The sequence below is a fragment of the Streptopelia decaocto genome (genome assembly GCF_964273445.1).
Source record: "Streptopelia decaocto genome assembly, chromosome: 18".
NCBI lineage: Eukaryota > Metazoa > Chordata > Aves > Columbiformes > Columbidae > Streptopelia > Streptopelia decaocto.
Genome location: NC_138673.1, coordinates 1,107,640 through 1,124,384, shown reverse-complemented (window position 1 = coordinate 1,124,384; position 16,745 = coordinate 1,107,640). Strand labels below are relative to the sequence as shown.

The 16,745-nt window shown below is 44.8% G+C and overlaps 1 protein-coding gene across 1 annotated transcript in view; it reads left to right on the top strand.

Moving 5' to 3' along the window:
- Nucleotides 1-979: 979 nt before the first annotated feature.
- Nucleotides 980-16,745, top strand: part of HSF5 (heat shock transcription factor 5) — a gene marked incomplete at both ends in the record, with an annotated part of 29,359 nt that continues 13,593 nt past the window's right edge. The window contains 3 exons of the mRNA XM_082068778.1: nucleotides 980-1,469; nucleotides 4,220-4,570; nucleotides 11,824-11,921. Of these exons, the coding sequence (XP_081924904.1) occupies nucleotides 980-1,469; nucleotides 4,220-4,570; nucleotides 11,824-11,921 (939 nt within the window). The remainder of the gene's footprint in view (nucleotides 1,470-4,219; nucleotides 4,571-11,823; nucleotides 11,922-16,745) is intronic.

Sequence of the window (16,745 nt, the reverse complement as noted above, 5' to 3'; positions counted from 1 at the left end):
TGGTCCCTGTGTTCCGTGTTCCAGGCACAGCGCCAGCGCAGCCCCGGGAGGAGCTGCAGAGCAGTCGTGCCGCTGCAGACCAGGTGTGAACAACGAGCTCCCGCCAGTGCACAATATGAGGGCCAGGAGCCACAAAGGTGACGCCTCTAAGAGCGATATTCTTTGTGCATATAGCTCATTTTTAATTTTTTCTGCCCAAAACATCCCATGGCAATTAGTTCATCACTTTCCCTGTGATTAAGTACTTGATTTGATGTCCTCCATTAGCATGCTCACCTTCGTTATACTACCTACAATTTTACTACCTACTTTTTTCCTATAATAAAACCCCCTGAAGATTTCTTCCGCAGTATTTCCATCTGGTGTAGCTAGTTCAAATCCTTGATGCTGATTTTCTCTACACTGTTTTAACTCTACCCAATCTATTCTGGAGCGGTGGAAACCGGAACCGCACACATTTGGGTTTTTTTTACAGCAAATGCAACACTTGTAATTCCTGATTTGTTCTGTATTCTTCAATCAATGCATTCTAAACTCGTTTTCTTTTCCCTTTTGTGAACTGCCAGTGAACCTTAAGCCGACACTTTCAAACATCTGCTCTAACTGTATCATTTCTTTCATGGATAATCATCAGTTTGAAGACCAGCAGCTCTCACACATTGGAACAGGCAGTGCTGGAGTCACCATCCCTGGGGGCTGGACAGACGGCGATGAGGCTCTCGGGACGCGGGGCGGTGCGGGGGGGCTGCGGCTGGACTCGATGACTCGGGGGGGCTCTTCCGAGCCGGGCGCTCCCGTGTCCCGTCACAGGCGCCGCGGTGACGTCGCTGCGGGGCTGAGGGATGCGCGGTGGGCGGGGCCGCGCGTCGCGAGCCGGGCACGTGCCGGGCCCTGGCCGGCGCTGAGGGGGCGGGGCCTCGCCTCGCGCGGCGACCGTTAAGAGCGCGAGCAGTCGTCGCGCCCACCCGCCGGCGGCGCCATGGAGGAGCCGCAGCTGCCGCCCGCCATCAACCCCAGCAACTTCCCGGCCAAGCTGTGGCGGCTGGTGAACAGCCCGCGCTTCCGCTCCATTTGCTGGGACGCCCGCGGCGAGGGGCTGCTCATCGACCAGCCGCTCTTCGAGCGGGAGCTGCTGGGCGCGGGGCCGGGCCGCGCCGGGTGGCCGGCGGGCGACGAGGCGGCGGAAGCCAGCGACCTCTTCAAGACCAAGAACTTCACCAGCTTCATCCGACAGCTCAACCTCTACGGCTTCCGCAAGGTGGTGGCGGGGCCGGGGGCCGGCGGCTCCGCGGGGCCGCTGCACCATTTCCACAGCCCGCACTTCCGGCGGGACCGGCCCGAGCTGCTCGTGCAGCTGAAGCGCCTGACGAGCGCCAACAAGGCGAAGCTGGCGGCGGGGCTGGAGGTCACCAGCCGCCCGCCCAACCGCTTCCAGCGCCTCTTCGGCTCCGTGGCCGGCGGGGCCAACGGTGAGCCGGGGAATGGGGTGCGGGGGTTTGGGGAGCGCTGGGGGCTGGAAATCGTGACTCTGAGGGAAGAGGGTGGCCTGGCCTGGCGGGTGCTGCTCAGTTCACCCGGTGTGGGAGAATGGTTCTTTGTGCAGGTCAATCTGCTGCCAATAAGTCTGGGGAGTGCGGTTCATGTGTGTTTCAGTCTGCGTGTGGACTGTGCAGTCCCTGTTGTGAGTTACACCACGAACAGCCTTGCCCAGTCTCTGTGGGGCTGGCAAAGCTCTACCAGTTGAACATTACTGCGGAATCACAGAATCATAGAATGTTCTGGCCTGGAAGGACCCACCAGGGTGATGAAGGGAGTGGATGAAGGGAGTTGGTTGAGCACAATATTGTGTCCAGTTGTGGCCCCTCAGTTCCAGCAGGACAGGGAACTGCTGGAGAGAGTCCAGCGCAGCCACCAAGATGCTGAAGGGAGTGGAGCATCTCCCGTGTGAGGAAAGGCTGAGGGAGCTGGGGCTCTGGAGCCGGACAAGAGGAGACTGAGGGGGGACTCATTCATGGGGATCAATGTGGAAAGGGTGAGTGTCAGGACGATGGAGCCAGGCTCTTCTTGGTGACAACCAGTGACAGGACAAGGGGCAATGGGTGCAAACTGGAACACAGGAGGTTCCACTTAAATATGAGAAGAAACTTCTTCTCGGTGAGGGTGGCAGAGCCTGGCCCAGGCTGCCCAGGGAGGTTGTGGAGTCTCCTTCTGTGCAGACATTCCAACCCGCCTGGACACCTTCCTGTGTAACCTCATCTGGGTGTTCCTGCTCCATGGGGGGATTGCACTGGATGAGCTTTCCAGGTCCCTTCCAATCCCTGACATTCTGTGATTTTGTGAGGAACCTGAGAAGGAGATTTGAGTGGTCATTTTGCAGCCGGCCCTGGGGCTGGGGATGCTCCGCGGGGCAGAGCTGTGGCGCAGGTGGGAGAAGTGGCAGGACTGAGACCTGGAGAAGGGCAGTAGCAGGTGGTGACTCTGCTCGCTGCAGCACCACCCACCTTTAGAACAGAGCGCGGTATCATGGTGTTTATTCTTGGTAGGTGTAGGAATTGTTATCTCATTCATATGGTTTTTTCTGTGGAGTCTGTAGAACTACACCAAGAAAACAAAATGAAGCATGTGAGAAGTGAAGGAACTTATTTCAATACTGAGGCTAGGAAGCGTTTAAATTAAATATTTGGTGTTAACATATTGTTCAGATGAGTCCTTACAGACTTCTTCACTGAAATCTGGTCTGAGGTCATGCAGACCGTTGGTAAAGTAAATGCTAAGACAGATAACAGCCTTTTCACTTCTTGGCCTCTGTTCTGTGAGTGCAGTTCCAGAGAGCTTTTGCTCTACAAATCTCAGTTTCTAGAAAGACAGAACAAGGAAAACATTGGGGTTTATGTGCAGTCAAGTTCTGACAGGCTGACAATTTCCTGTGTGCTCTGTACAGACTATTTAGGGGCACGTCTTTGCTGTAAATGTGAGGTAATTTGATAGATAAAAGATATTTTTGTTTGCAAAGCGTCAGTCTGTTCCAAACGTCTTGCAACATGTAACTCTGTGTTAAACATCCAGGAACAATTCCTGTAGAGCAACCGGTGCTTTATAACTTGGCATCCTGTGGTGTCTTGTTTATGTGTTGAAACTAGATAATCTTAATTTCCTTATCCAAAAGTACAATATAAACAAAGATAGTCTCATCCTGCTGTTCATTCTCTGTTTATGTATGATAAAAATACTGAACAGGAAATAAACAGTCCTATACATTAATTCTGGCTACATTTTGAGGGGCAGGTGATATTTATTTAGTTATTCTTAATGATTTAATATAAACGAGCAGAATGACTGTATGCTACCCATTTCTTGAATTAGTTCCCATCAGAGGAGTGAAAGAGGAAAATGTGAGGCTGTTTTTGTAGAACGTCCTTTAGAGTGAGAATTGGGAAGGACGGGTTTGAGAGCGCCTGACTTCCAGATAAACCCTGTTGACACAAGCTGCCCTGAGGCCCATGATTAGCAGGGCTGTATAAAACACTGTGGAAAGGTCCCAAACACAGTGGTTCTTCCGGGAGTCTGATGAGCACAGGTGTTCTCAGTGTTAGTGTTTCAGCAGAGTCACTGACACCTCTAATAGAAATTGAGCTGTCGTGGTATAAGAGCAAATACCATTTCATGAAATAATAACTGAAGAGAGGGAAGTGAGAGAAAAAGAATATCTAGGAAATCACAAAATGGCAAAGTTTGGGATATTTTAGTCTAAACTGAACTAGTTGAGCTGACTGGGAAGAAGTTGGCTTTGAATTTTTTTTCTTGATGAATTAAATGAGTTGTCACAAAGTACTTTCAAAGCCATGTGGAGGATTTTGACATTGCCTTTCCCTTGGCTGCCTATGAGCTGGCAGTACTGGAGTCTGGTAAAGTCTTGCTTTATAATTTCCTTTTTTTTTTTAATGTATTGTCTGCTTTAACACACAATACTTTCTAAATTGCTTTTGTTTGGTTTAGTAAGTTACCATGTGTTTTGATTTATTTGAAGCACTGATAAGGTGTTGCTGCAGGCTGAAGGAGCTGCCGTGCTCAGGTGCAGCGGCAACCGTGTGTTCGCTGCAAGAATACGGGCTGTTTCTAGATTAAGTGTATTGGGGCAAAGGCAGAGCCTCAGCTTCTTGTATTGCCTTTCGTTGCCTTTCACTAGCACTCCTTTTGCTTTGTTTCATACCCACTGCAGGCCTGCTGACTTTAGGACAGTTTCATCAACCTTATCATCGAGATCGTTTTTTTCCGTACTCCTACATATCGACCTTATCCCAGAACAACGGCACTTTACCAACCAGGAGTTTAGAGCGGCCTCCTCTTCCCTCCAGAACATGGCAAGGTTCTCTCGGGTTGCTTCCAGGGCATGAAGCTTCCCCGGCTTTTCCGATGCTCCAGAGGCTTACCACAGAGGTCACGTACACGCTCCAGCCTGTTGCTTCGCTTCTGCCGCTCCAGCAAGGCTCTCAAACCGTTGCCACCTCCCTTCCAAAATACAGCAGCAACACAGCTTCAATGCAGTATTCACAAGCCTACTATCCAACAGGTAGGAAAAACTTTTCTGCACTTGCTTTTCTAAAAGGTATCTAAAAATTATTGTTTTAAATCTTTTTCTACAGTGCTCCATCATGTATATATCTCAAGTGAGAATTAGATACAAAGTGTGAAGTCTAAGAGGAAGAGAGACCTTTAAATATTTTCTGTTTGGTATTCCTGTCCTTGCTCTAGATTTGGAGCTTCCCCTGGTGATTTTCCAGGTGGCCCCTCTGTTGAGATTAAAGGGTGAGAAGAAAAAGCATTTGCCCACAACTAATCAGTGTCAATTTTCATTTGTTTTTAATTGCAAAAACCCAGGATGATGATACTAAGGCACTGAGAACTTGTTCAACAGCAGTATATTAGTACTTGGTCTCATGTTTTCCCAAGTTAAGTTTTTAAAGTCAAAGATCCGTCGAAAGTAAAATGTAGAGTATGCCAAATTTGCTCCTACTATTTTCATAGCTTCATTTTTTTCTTGTTAACTTCTTTATGATGTATTTTTTTTGTGCATTGAAGACTAGAAAGCACAAAAGTCTTGTCTCTCTTGTCTAAAATGTTTCTGCTAAAATTTTCAGGCTCACTTAAGTGTTTGTATTCTTCAGAAGAGAAATCGAAGCAAATTATAGTTCTTCAACCTTACCTTGAATTGGAAAAATTGTGTCATAGGTTATAATTTTGGGGGTGCAGATGTGTTTTTGTTTTTTAAACTTACCTAAAGCTTCTGAAACTCAGAACATAGTGACTCCTTCCTTGGACAAATGAAAGCCTGGTTATTATTCTTTCCTTGTCTGTTCCTTGCTTGGCAGCTGCACCTTTGATATCCTACCTGTGGTGGCTGCTTTATCCAGGTACACAGTGAAATCTTCACATCTTCTGAGACCTCTGCTGGGAATGTTTCAGACAATAATCACTGGTTTCCATAAAATAATTTTTGTCAAGGAAGAATTCTGAGGAGTTACGTATCTCTTGGGGATGCTTGTAAATTTTCAAGAGATGGGCAACTTTTGCCATATACTTCTTGCCCTGTGCTACTTAGAGAGATGACAGAGGTGGCTGGTGCCTGCCTTACAACCTCCTCCCTGCCTTACAAGTCTCCTCCCTGGACCAGCGGGTACTGAGAGTCATAGAGTGGTTTGGCTTGGGAGGGACCTTAAAGATCATCTGGTTCCAGCCCCCTGTGATGGGCAGGGCCACCTTCCATAGAGCAGGTTGCTCAAAGCCTCATCCTGAACATGCTGAAGGTGGGAGATAGAAACATGAATTAGGGACTATTGGTTTCTATCAAAGGTTGGAACCAGGGGGGGTCGGGCTCTGCTCCCCAGGAACAAGCGCCAGGAGCAGAGGAAACGGCCTCAAGTTGCGCCAGGGGAGGGTGAGGTTGGATCTGGGGAACAGTTTCTTCCCCAAAGGGCTGTGGGGCATTGGAACAGGCTGCCCAGGGCAGTGCTGGAGTCACCATCCCTGGAGGGTTGGACAGACGGAGATGAGGATCTCAGGGACATGGGGCAGTGCCAGGGGTGGGTTGTGGTTGGACTTGATGATCTTCAGGATCTTTTCCAACCAAAATGATTCTATGTCTGTATCTTAACTACACCCCCAGAGCTGTTGTACAGCCAGGGGAAGGAAATGGGCATCTCTGGGTTGCGAGTCATCTCGCTCGGGTCAGAGTTTGTCTTAGGATGGGTTTGCTCCTGTCCCAAAGTGCCAGTTGTGCATACTGATTATAGAGGAAATGAGGAGGGTAGCGTGGATTTAGACATGAATCTGTACATCTCTCACAGATATAAAAGTGTAAAGAACAAATTGGCTGTGTTGTACAGATAAAATCTTGTGGGGCTGGGGGTGGTGATGGGAGCATGATGAAAGCACATCAGGTTTTGCAAGGTACAAAAATTAAGGTGTAATTCAAGCTAAAACAGAGAAACTTACGGAGTCTGAGGCTTTTGAAAACTCCAATGAATTCTTTAGTACTTCTGAGAAGATAAGTTTGACGTTTTACTAGGGAGTATTATAAATCTTTTAATTTTCACTGTAATTTAGGACTGTCTCGGTGGTTTTACTTCTGCTCCTGTGTATCTCTTAATCTCACTGCTGTCCTTTCTTCTGTATGTTATAACATTCACAATGCTGATAGCTTATTTCTTCACGCGTCCACATAAAGTCTGCTTTCCTTCATCTGGAGAGCACAGAACCAAGATTAGCTTATTTGGAAAGTAATAGTTAATCTTCAAATACATATTTCATAAGTGAAGGGACTAAAGAATATATGTTCAATCTTATTCTTGACTCTTTTCATTTCACTTTTGAAGTCCCATTAAATTAAATCAAAGTAGAACTTTGTCCAAGTTTTCTTTGTATGTATATTCAAACTGGTTTGTTAACTTCAGCGACAAAAAGATTTCCCTGGTTTTTCATTATGGTTCTTATTGGAAGGGCAGTAAAATAAAAGATGCTCATCTGGATCTTCCCACTAGCATTAGACCATGATTACTTTAAGGATTTAGTTCTGTTTGCTTTCAGCTACCTGCAAAACCTTTGATAGTAGTAGGATTGCATCAAAGAAATGTAGTGAAGCTTTATTATCAGAGAATATCCTAATAATGAAAAATCAGTCAAGGAGACTGTGTGAGAAGTGTTAGTTGTTGGTGCCACCTGGCATTACAAGTCCAGTTACACCTTTCGAACGCATCGCTGGCTGTCAGCTTCATATAGGTACAATAACCTTTCTGGTGAGTGGTAGCCTAGGAATAGTCATGTTATTCTGAATGATACACCCTCTATTAAGATAAAGACTTTTCTTTGTATGTAAAGCTTAAAATTCATGTATGTGTTGGTAAAAAGGGGATTCTTAACATAAATAAGCAGCTGAAAACATAATATCTGTTTTAACACAGCATAAATAGCACCATATTTTCCCTTGAGAAAAGTGGACTAGATGCATTAGTAATGCACTTGTAAAACTAGTAGTAGGATTCATCTTGCCGAAGATTCATCTGATGGGTGACGTGCCTGGGCTTGTCTAGATTACATATATAGCCAGAGAGAAACAGGCACCTCCCAGAGGGTGAGTCATTCCATTTCTTAGACCTGCGCCTTTGGAAGACAATTAATTTCTTTCTTCATTGACTGTGCCAAGTCTTGACAACTGCTGGACATCTGAGCCTATGTAGCATTAGGGCAATTAATCCTACCTGAATGTCTAAGATATTTCAAACAATATTTTTTTTCCCATTTTCTCTTATTGAAGAGACCTGGGGTGTCATCCTCATTTTCCTCAGTCTTTTGGCTGGGAAGGGATCAGAACTTGCAGAGTTTTTGTGTTCAGGCCCATTCCGGTGCGTTTGTTGATGTGCAGGAACAGGCACAGCTGCATTCCTTGGCATCCTGCACACTTTTGGGTACTGCTGACCCAGTTGTCCGATGAGTAACCAGCTTCTCTGGGTCATAACGTTCGGACCTGACATCAGAAGACCATCCTTCCACTAAGAACTTAAGGTTCTTCCTTGGTGTTTCACATGTCGTTTGTGTTTGAGTGAGATGGAAGATGCTGGAGAGCGTCGGTCTCATCCCCTTTGCCTCAGCCATGCTGATAATAGCACTAATATCTGCTGCTATCTTGTTCCTTCCGTTTCCAAGAGCTCTTTGGAGAAATTATGGTGCAGATCATATTGGGATTGCATGTATTTTGGGGCTTTCAGCTTTCCTGAGCTTGCATGTAGTATTGGAACCTGTGAAAAGCATGTGGTACAAATGTCTGCACATGGAACTGTGAGCATGGAGCTTTTTTGATAGTTCTTAGATGTTATGCATGTTTAAGTTCTAATTCCAGATACATTTGGCAAGATACATCTTTGCTAAAACCATGGCTGAGCTCAAGCATATCTGACTGTGTCCCTGCTACTGTATTAAGCTTTGCCAGGAAAAGTGCCCAGTTGTCTTGGCCAGCCCTATCACTGCACCGTTAGCCTGGTTACCTCTCTGCCCCAAAAATCTGTGCTTAGTTCAGCGGTTGGCATGGGCTTGGGACCGTTTCCAACAGGCTGTTTGGATGTGGCTGTTTTGACTTGGAAAAGTAAGAGATTTTAATAGTATTAACACTCTGTGCCAGAAAATGGATCTGGATGCATTTAGTGTACTGGTAGAGTTGTAACCTTCGTGTCTTCAGCAAAGATGATGATTGATTTGGTTTTCTCTGCTTAAACACACCGAGAGCCCACAAAATAATATTGTCTCACAAGGAGGGGGATGTTTATAAGAATGTGATGTTCACCCATGTTTATTTTTACACAATTCATCCAATTTCACCAGTGTTGGGAAAACAGGATTTAGTGAATACCCCATTAATTCTCTAACGAGTAGTTGTCTGCTTTGGAGATAAGAACACTGGCCTTGGTCAGGTCCATCATTTTCTCAGACAGCAACGCCGAAGGAGCAAAGCAAGCGCGGACCGGTGCGTTTCCGAAACACCCCAACACATGGGCTCCCAGCATTAATGAACTGTAACACCAGTTGTATGTGATAGCACTTGGGGGATTCTGCTTCCATCAGCTTGTCTGTTTCTCCAAAACGACGTGAGTTCGTTGCATCTCCACCATCTGTGACAAGGACCTCAGTTCATGGCTTAACCACGCTTTGTGCAGAGCCACCTTTTCTTGCCTTCAAACCCTACTGCATATTCGTTCAATCTCCTTTTGTGGTTTTTTCATTTTTTAATGAATGTATCTATATCCATATCCCTCTCACGGCACTGATCATGATTTTAAATACTTGTATCATAGTTCTTCCGGTTGCGTTTTCTCCAGCCCTGTTTAGCTGTTCCTTCAGATCAGTGTCCTGCATGTCACCCATGTCACCGTCCCTGTAACCTTTGCCAGTTCTCTTATTTTCTTACTGAAATATAGAGTCCAAAAATACACAGTGGTCAAGGTGTGAATCATGGATTTATACAGTGGAATAAGAATGTTCCTATTTCATTCTTTGTTCCTTTTGTAATATTTCCTAACAACCCAATTGTTTCATTTATGACTTCAAAGGTCTTTTTGACTGCAGCTCAGTGTCAGGCTGATGTCCTCCTGAAACTATCTACTGTAATACCGAGATTAGTGATCGGTGTCCAATTCTTTCCTGGTTCCCTGAGCTCTGCTCTTCCTTGGGCAGCGCTGGGTTGGTTCCAGCCCCACCGGCAGCAATTCCAGTTTCATAAATCAGCGTTCATATTCTGCACACCGTGTCCTAAAGAGAATGTGACATTATCCATCCACAGCTTCTGTGCGTAAAAGTACGTCCCTTTTTGACAGAAATCGCATAGATTTTGAGGCTGATCCATCTTGTTTGATGGAAGGGGCTGTATCTTTTCCTTTGTTTATTCAGTAAGTATTAATTTATTCTGTAAGATGCCATTCATCCCTGTCTCCTTAGTATTCGAATGAGACCCATGTTCACTGTCAGTTATTTCCTAACAGCTGGTGAGAGAGAGGGCTTTAGCCGGTCATTTCTTCTGGCTATGACTAGATTAACTATATCTTAGACAAAAGAGCTCAGAAACTTCTTCTCTCCACTTAACAGGGTAAGACAAAAGTGGGTGAGAGAAGCAGATCTGTTTGTTGAATTTTGATTCTGTTTCGAGACTTGAAGTATTAGTAACGAATCAACACCTTTGCCTTTGATAACACTGCGTGTCAGTAACACTTTCTTCAGTGTTATTTAAAATGTTGTCTGGCTATAGGGTGACTCTCCTTTTGTGACTGTGTGGTACTTACCAAGCACTGGTCTCCATCTGACAGTGAATTTTCTTCTTATAAACCTGCTTTTGTCTCTTCCGTGATATTTCCACAGATGCAGTTGTTCTTGCTATTAGATCAGCCACTGCTGTAGCCTATGAGCTGGTAAAAAAAGTTCTTGTGAGCGCAAATCATTCTTTTTATGCAACATTCTGCATTTCAGAACCATTCAGAATCGTTCATCAGTCTAGTCTTCTACACAGTTATTTTTGTTCCCTTCACTTTGATTTACAGACATAACAACTTGTTTAATTAATGAGTTGATTTTGCTATAAGCTCTACTAACTGTAAAATCTAAACGACAGAATTCTTACTTGTAGTTTTTTTATAGCATATGATCTGGACTTAATGTTTTACACTGACCTATTATTTCACAAGCACTTTTTTCCTTCAGGTACTTCCTTTTTTTTAATTCTTATAAAATACGTTCTCTGGAGTATGTGTTTGGTTTTCCTTAGAATCACTCTACCAGGTTACAATAAATTTCTCCTTTGTCGTTGCTCTCAAAATATTTTTACAGTAGCCTTTCCACAGTTTTCTTTGGTGGTTTTCTTGGGTTTGTAAGCATGACTTTGGAGTTTCCAGTGAGTTACACCCAGATACCATTTAGGTTTTTGGCAATACCCAGAATTGTAATATGTTCATAGGTCATATAATATTCTCCTGAAAGTTCTTCTGAGTTAACTTGTGAAGTACCATGAGTCACAGATCAGAAGGGTGTCCCTGGCTCTGCCTGTGCTCTTGAGCTCCTGTGTTTGATGCTCCAAACTGCACAAAAATTCAACAACATCATATAGAACAGAGGAATAGGTATAGGTATTAAAAAACATATTAGTTATGGTAGCATCTGTTTAATGTGAAATCCCTTGGAGGCGTCAAGCATTGCAAATAAATTGATCTGATCCGTTTGCCCTCTCAAGTTAAACTAATTACTCTTTGTTATGAATGTTGGACTAGATTTGATTTCATCAGTGATTTATCTCTCTCAGAATCACTGCAGATTTTAAAGATTATCTGTCCTGCAAATTACGCCTGTACTTTTAGATTAAGTATCTCCACACGTCACCCAAAATAATACCTGCAGAATACAGCATCATCTGCAAGGCTGCTTTTTAGAACAAAATCGCTATTTAATTTCAGTGTGTATGTGAACACCTAGGCTCTTCCTGTGTGGTATGTTGGGATGAGAAAGTCGAGCAGCCAAAGCAAAAAGGTGAATGTTAAGATACAGAAGACTGATTATGAAATTTCTGTGTGTGCGTGTATCAATTTTACAGTATCTATTTTTCAATATATGGGCACATATATTAGAATAAATCTTTTCTAAGATGAAGAAATCAGTCTTACAATCACTTGGGAGGTAAGAATACATTTCTGTTAGTTAGTTTCCTGGGTGATTATAGAAATGTTTAATCAAAGGAAGCAGCAGGACTGTGCGTACTCAGCATGACCTGTGTCTGACGGTGTGTTTGATCCCCAGCCTCGCTGCAGCACTGCTCCCTGCCTGCCCACGTGGATGCCCTGACCGGCTGCGCTGGTCCTGCCGCTTCCACCGACGCCCGCTGCAGCTTTTTCCAGGTGAGTGCAGCATGCGGGACCAGGGGAGCGCGGGGGAGGCCGAGGGAACCAGCGCTGGCTTTGGGGACTTCTGGATGGAGAATGTCAATCTGCAACTTGATCTGCTTGAGAAAGTGAAGGGAATATGGCTCACAAATATCTGTTTCAAAGAACCACTGAATTTGTAATTCTAGTTGTGTCTCAGGGTAGGAGCATAGTGTGTGTCCTCACCAGTGGAGTGGAATTTTCTGTATAACTTCTTTGCTTGACTTCACCAGAATTCATTTTAATTAACGAATCTATGTTTATCTTTGAAGAATGTCCTTGCCTGGACAAAAAGAGTTTCTTTGATAGTATGAAAATACTGGAAACAGCTCCATGGTTTTGTCCCGACCAGCTTTCTGCAGTCCTGAGTTTCATTGGATGAATGAGAAAAACTAAGGTGACTTTTGGAATTGGCTCCACCTCAGAGATGTCACATTAAAGATATCTACAGTACTTACTGTAAATGCTTCATAAAACTGTGGTGGAAACTACACCTTATTTGGAGGGTCTGGCTTATCAATTATCAAAAGATCTGAAGTAAAAATGTGAGGGCTTCCTTTTGTATTACAGTATAATGCATATACTTTTCTTTTTTTCCCCTCACAGAGGACAAGCAAAGCAAGTTATGCTTATGTGTGTTGAAAAAGGGCTGACCTACCCAAGCTTGATCATCCAGTTTCCTGTCTTGCAAATATCAACCTTTGGCTTCATGTTTTGGTTTGGTTTGGTTTTAATATAAACCTATCCAGGCTGGCCAGGTTATGGCCAGGATAGCAGGTTGTAAATAGCCACTGGCCAGTTGTGCCATTGATACTCAAGCGTTTGTTTTTTACACAGCGCATCTTTGTCCTCTCACTCGCATCATGAGAGTTGTGGAAGCTTCTTTTTCAGCTAGGACATGAGGATCCATTGGAGTGATAGGAAGTCACAAGCAGATAACTCCTTATCTCAGAAGGCTGAGATCAGTGTTTGGGATAGCAGAACATTCCAAGGGAGTTGTCAAGGCTGGTGGTGTGGCTAGATTGAAAGGCAATGTAAATATGCTGTCTAAAGAGTCCGGTGAAAATCAGATATTTGGAGAAGCAAATCCATGGGCAGCGTGTGGAGTCTGAAGAAATTCAGGCCACTTACTAGCGGTTGCTTTGCTAATGCAGCCCTGGGCAGGGCCTGCTGGACAGTGATCCTGTGTGTGAGCAGCGGCGGAAATCTGTTCCACCAGGTCATTAGCAGGTCTCTGAGCAGGATAATACAAACAGCATACAGAATGGGTCAACAGGACTTCTTGAGATTTCTGAGTCTTAGTGTAGCGTAGATCGTTTCTCCTGGAACACGGTGACAGGGACTGTGCTAGTGGGACAGAAGGCAGCAGTTTGCCTGTGGTTCTCACTGAGCTGTGGGGATTATTCAGTTTATTTTTGTGTGCACCTGGGCAGGAACAACCCCAGGTTCCAGTATAGGTTGGGAGATTACATATTAGAGAGCAGTGTAGGGGAAAGGGACCTGGGGGTCCTGGTGGACAACAGGATGACCATGAGCCAGCACTGGGCCCTTGTGGCCAGGAAGGCCAATGGCATCCTGGGGTGTATTAGAAGGGGGGTGGTTAGTAGATCGAGAGAGGTCCTCCTTCCCCTCTACTCTGCCCTGGTGAGACCACATCTGGAATATTGTGTCCAGTTCTGGGCCCCTCAGTTCAAGAAGGACAGGGAACTGCTGGAGAGGGTCCAGCGTAGGGCAACCAAGATGATTAAGGGAGTCGAGCACCTCCCTTATGAAGAAAGGCTGAGGGAGCTGGGTCTCTTTAGTTTGGAGAAGAGGAGACTAAGGGGGGACCTTATTAATGTTTATAAATATATAAAGGGTGAGTGCCATGGGGATGGAGCCAGGCTCTTCTCGGTGGCAAACAATGATAGGACAAGGGGTAATGGGATCAAGCTGGAACACAAGAGGTTCCACTTAAATTTGAGAAGAAACTTCTTCTCAGTAAGGGTGACAGACACTGGAACAGGCTGCCCAGGGAAGTGGTGGAGTCTCCTTCTCTGGAGACATTCAAAACCCGCCTGGACATGTTCCTGTGCGACCTCACCTAGGTGTTCCTGCTCCAGCAGGGGGATTGGACTAGATGATCTTTTGAGGTCCCTTCCAATCCCAAACATACTGTGATACTGTGATAGATGCTTCCCCAAAGTTCTGAGGGCTGCAGCCAGCACTGTACTGATCATCCTGCCCTGCCTGTGTACGGGTCATCAGTAACCACTCGCGCAAATCCTCAAAAGCAGTAAAATTAACCAGCCCTGTCTGACTGAGCATTTTTATCATTCTTAACAAAGAACAGAACTTCTGCATTGTATTGTTTTACTATGTATCTTCCACCAGGTGTGGGAGTTCAGTGCAAAGCTGCTGACGGTGCTTTGCGGGGGTTTGAGGCTGTTTGATCTCACTGTGGGCAGCAGATGCTCCTGGCAAAGTCTACACAAAACTGCTGGACCAGCCCAGAAGACACTGAGCCGTATCTGCACATTGTGCCCAGCCCTGCTTCTGGTGGATCCACACAGCGTGGACTCAGAAAGAAAACCAGGAATTGTTGGCCAAGAAAGCCTAAACCTTGAGCTAGGCCTTACTGAGCCTTGCGGAGAGCACCGCTTTAAATTCAGGAGAGATTAAGACAGGTCTTGGGGCTTGGAGAGCATTGCTGGGCTTGTACCATGTCGGGTGACACTGCTGGGGACGTGGGCAGACAGGGCTGGTGAGGACATGTCTGTTTGCTGCTGTTCGCTCTCCAGAAAGAGGGAATTGGAAAAAGGATAGAGGTGGTTATACCCAGATGTGGTGGCTGATTTGGACGTATCTCATGTCAGGTTTCTGAAACCAAAGTTCCAGAGATGTGTCTTATGCTTTGGTCACAATTGGTTACAAAACTGGGAGCTTGGGTGCAGCCTCCTGCTCTTTTTCATTTGGGTTTTCAGGAAGTGGAGTGTGGATCAGGGTGATATGTTGGGTTCCTTGGGCAGGAATGAGCCTTGGGAGACAAAACTCCTGCTATTTTCTGCAGCAATTCTGGCAGCTCACAACCATTAGTGCTGTATTTTCCGCCTGCTTTACCATAGGTATGAACCAAGGCTGCATATTGGATTTTAGGGATTTTTTTTCCCTCTTTTCCTTTATTTTTTACTAGCATCTCTACTATTTGATCATTGCTACTAGCATTTTTATTAAGCTGCCAGTATTTCCTTGTGGAACTGAAGCAAGAGGTAACTGGAAATGGAAGAAATAAATGTGGGAGAAAAAAAGGATACTTTCCTGACCCTAAAAGCAGTGCTGAGTAGTTTGCTTTTATTTGTAATAAGAATGATCATCAGTCATATAATTTCAAATGAAATTGTATCTGAATGATTGCCCAAGCACTCAAGCCAGGTTGTTTTGGTCCTCGTCCCCAAACAGGTGTGGTTGTGCTTTACTTTCTGCATATGTTGTGTTAATCTTCTAAGTGAAATGTCCATCTTCCCTTTCACCCTTTTTGCTAAATTAGAGCATTTTTCCTCTTGAGCTCAATGACCAGCAAACTATTAGTCTTTTCAGTCCTGACTTCTCAGTATTTTATCACTTTTCTTTGTTTCATTGCTGCCTCTCTGCCATCTTTGTCCATCGTGTCTTCTGTAGATAAACTAAGAGGATTTAAATTGTGTCTCTGTGTGGGCACTGTCTCCTGTTGGAAATGTGTCCGAGATCCCATAGTGCATCCAAGGAGCCGGTGGGTGCTACAGCAGCTCCAGGCCGAGGTCCCGTAAGAAGAGGCCCAAGAGGTCGCAGTGTGGGTTGGGGGTTGGTTTGTTTTTGGCAGGGATGATCTTCCCCTGGACAGTTGACCTGGTAACCCTGATCGTACTTAAAATCCCGACTACTTCAGTCAACAAACGAGCAGCGCAACAAAATTGAAACACCTTGTTAATATTTTAAAAAATACAACTGAAAAAAATATTAAATGAAGAAACTGTTTAAACTTATAAAAATGGAAAGGTGGCTTGCCTTTTGTGAAAAGACTTTGCTTAACCTAAATTTCTCAAATTCCAGGTTTTCTCTTCCTCTCCTGCCCCCACAACCCTCCGCAGTTTCTGGCTCTCTGCAGACTGGCACATCCACATGAACCCACAGCGGGACTTGGCTTCCCACACTTCAAGGAAGGGATCTCATCTCTTTGTGGTGTTTCCTTCAGGGGCCTCTGATGTCCATGCTGCTGAGACACCAAGTCCTTCACTGGCATTTCATCTCATATGCCTTTCCTAGTAGGTGATCCTGTGGCTTCTTGTTCTCTAATTTACTCATCTATGGAAGTAGCTTTTTATTAACCTGCTAGAAGGTCTGAGGATAATCAGGCACTAAGGGCTAATCCTTCATACTAGATCTCTTCCAAAATAAGATCATATTTTAATGATACCTGTTCAAGATCATTGTATGACTCATATTTGTCAGAAGAAAATATCCTCCCAGTGTCCTTAAATCTGAGTCATCTCCAGAATAAATAGCAATACAGACACTGACTGTTAAAATGTGATTTATCATTTGGCTTGGGTAGGACTTGCTGCTTTTGAAAAACTGCATTGTCTTCTTTCTGCTTTAGACATTCTTTGATTTGTATGGATTGCTGACTGTGTCCTGTCATCTTGTGATGTCATTGCAGTGAAATATTTAGCAGTGTTCAGACCTGCTCTGTGACAGCACAGGAGCCTCCTCAGGTTCTCCAGGAGGTGTTTCTGACCTGAACATCTCTAGGACTGTTATACAGATTGACATAGACTTTGAGTT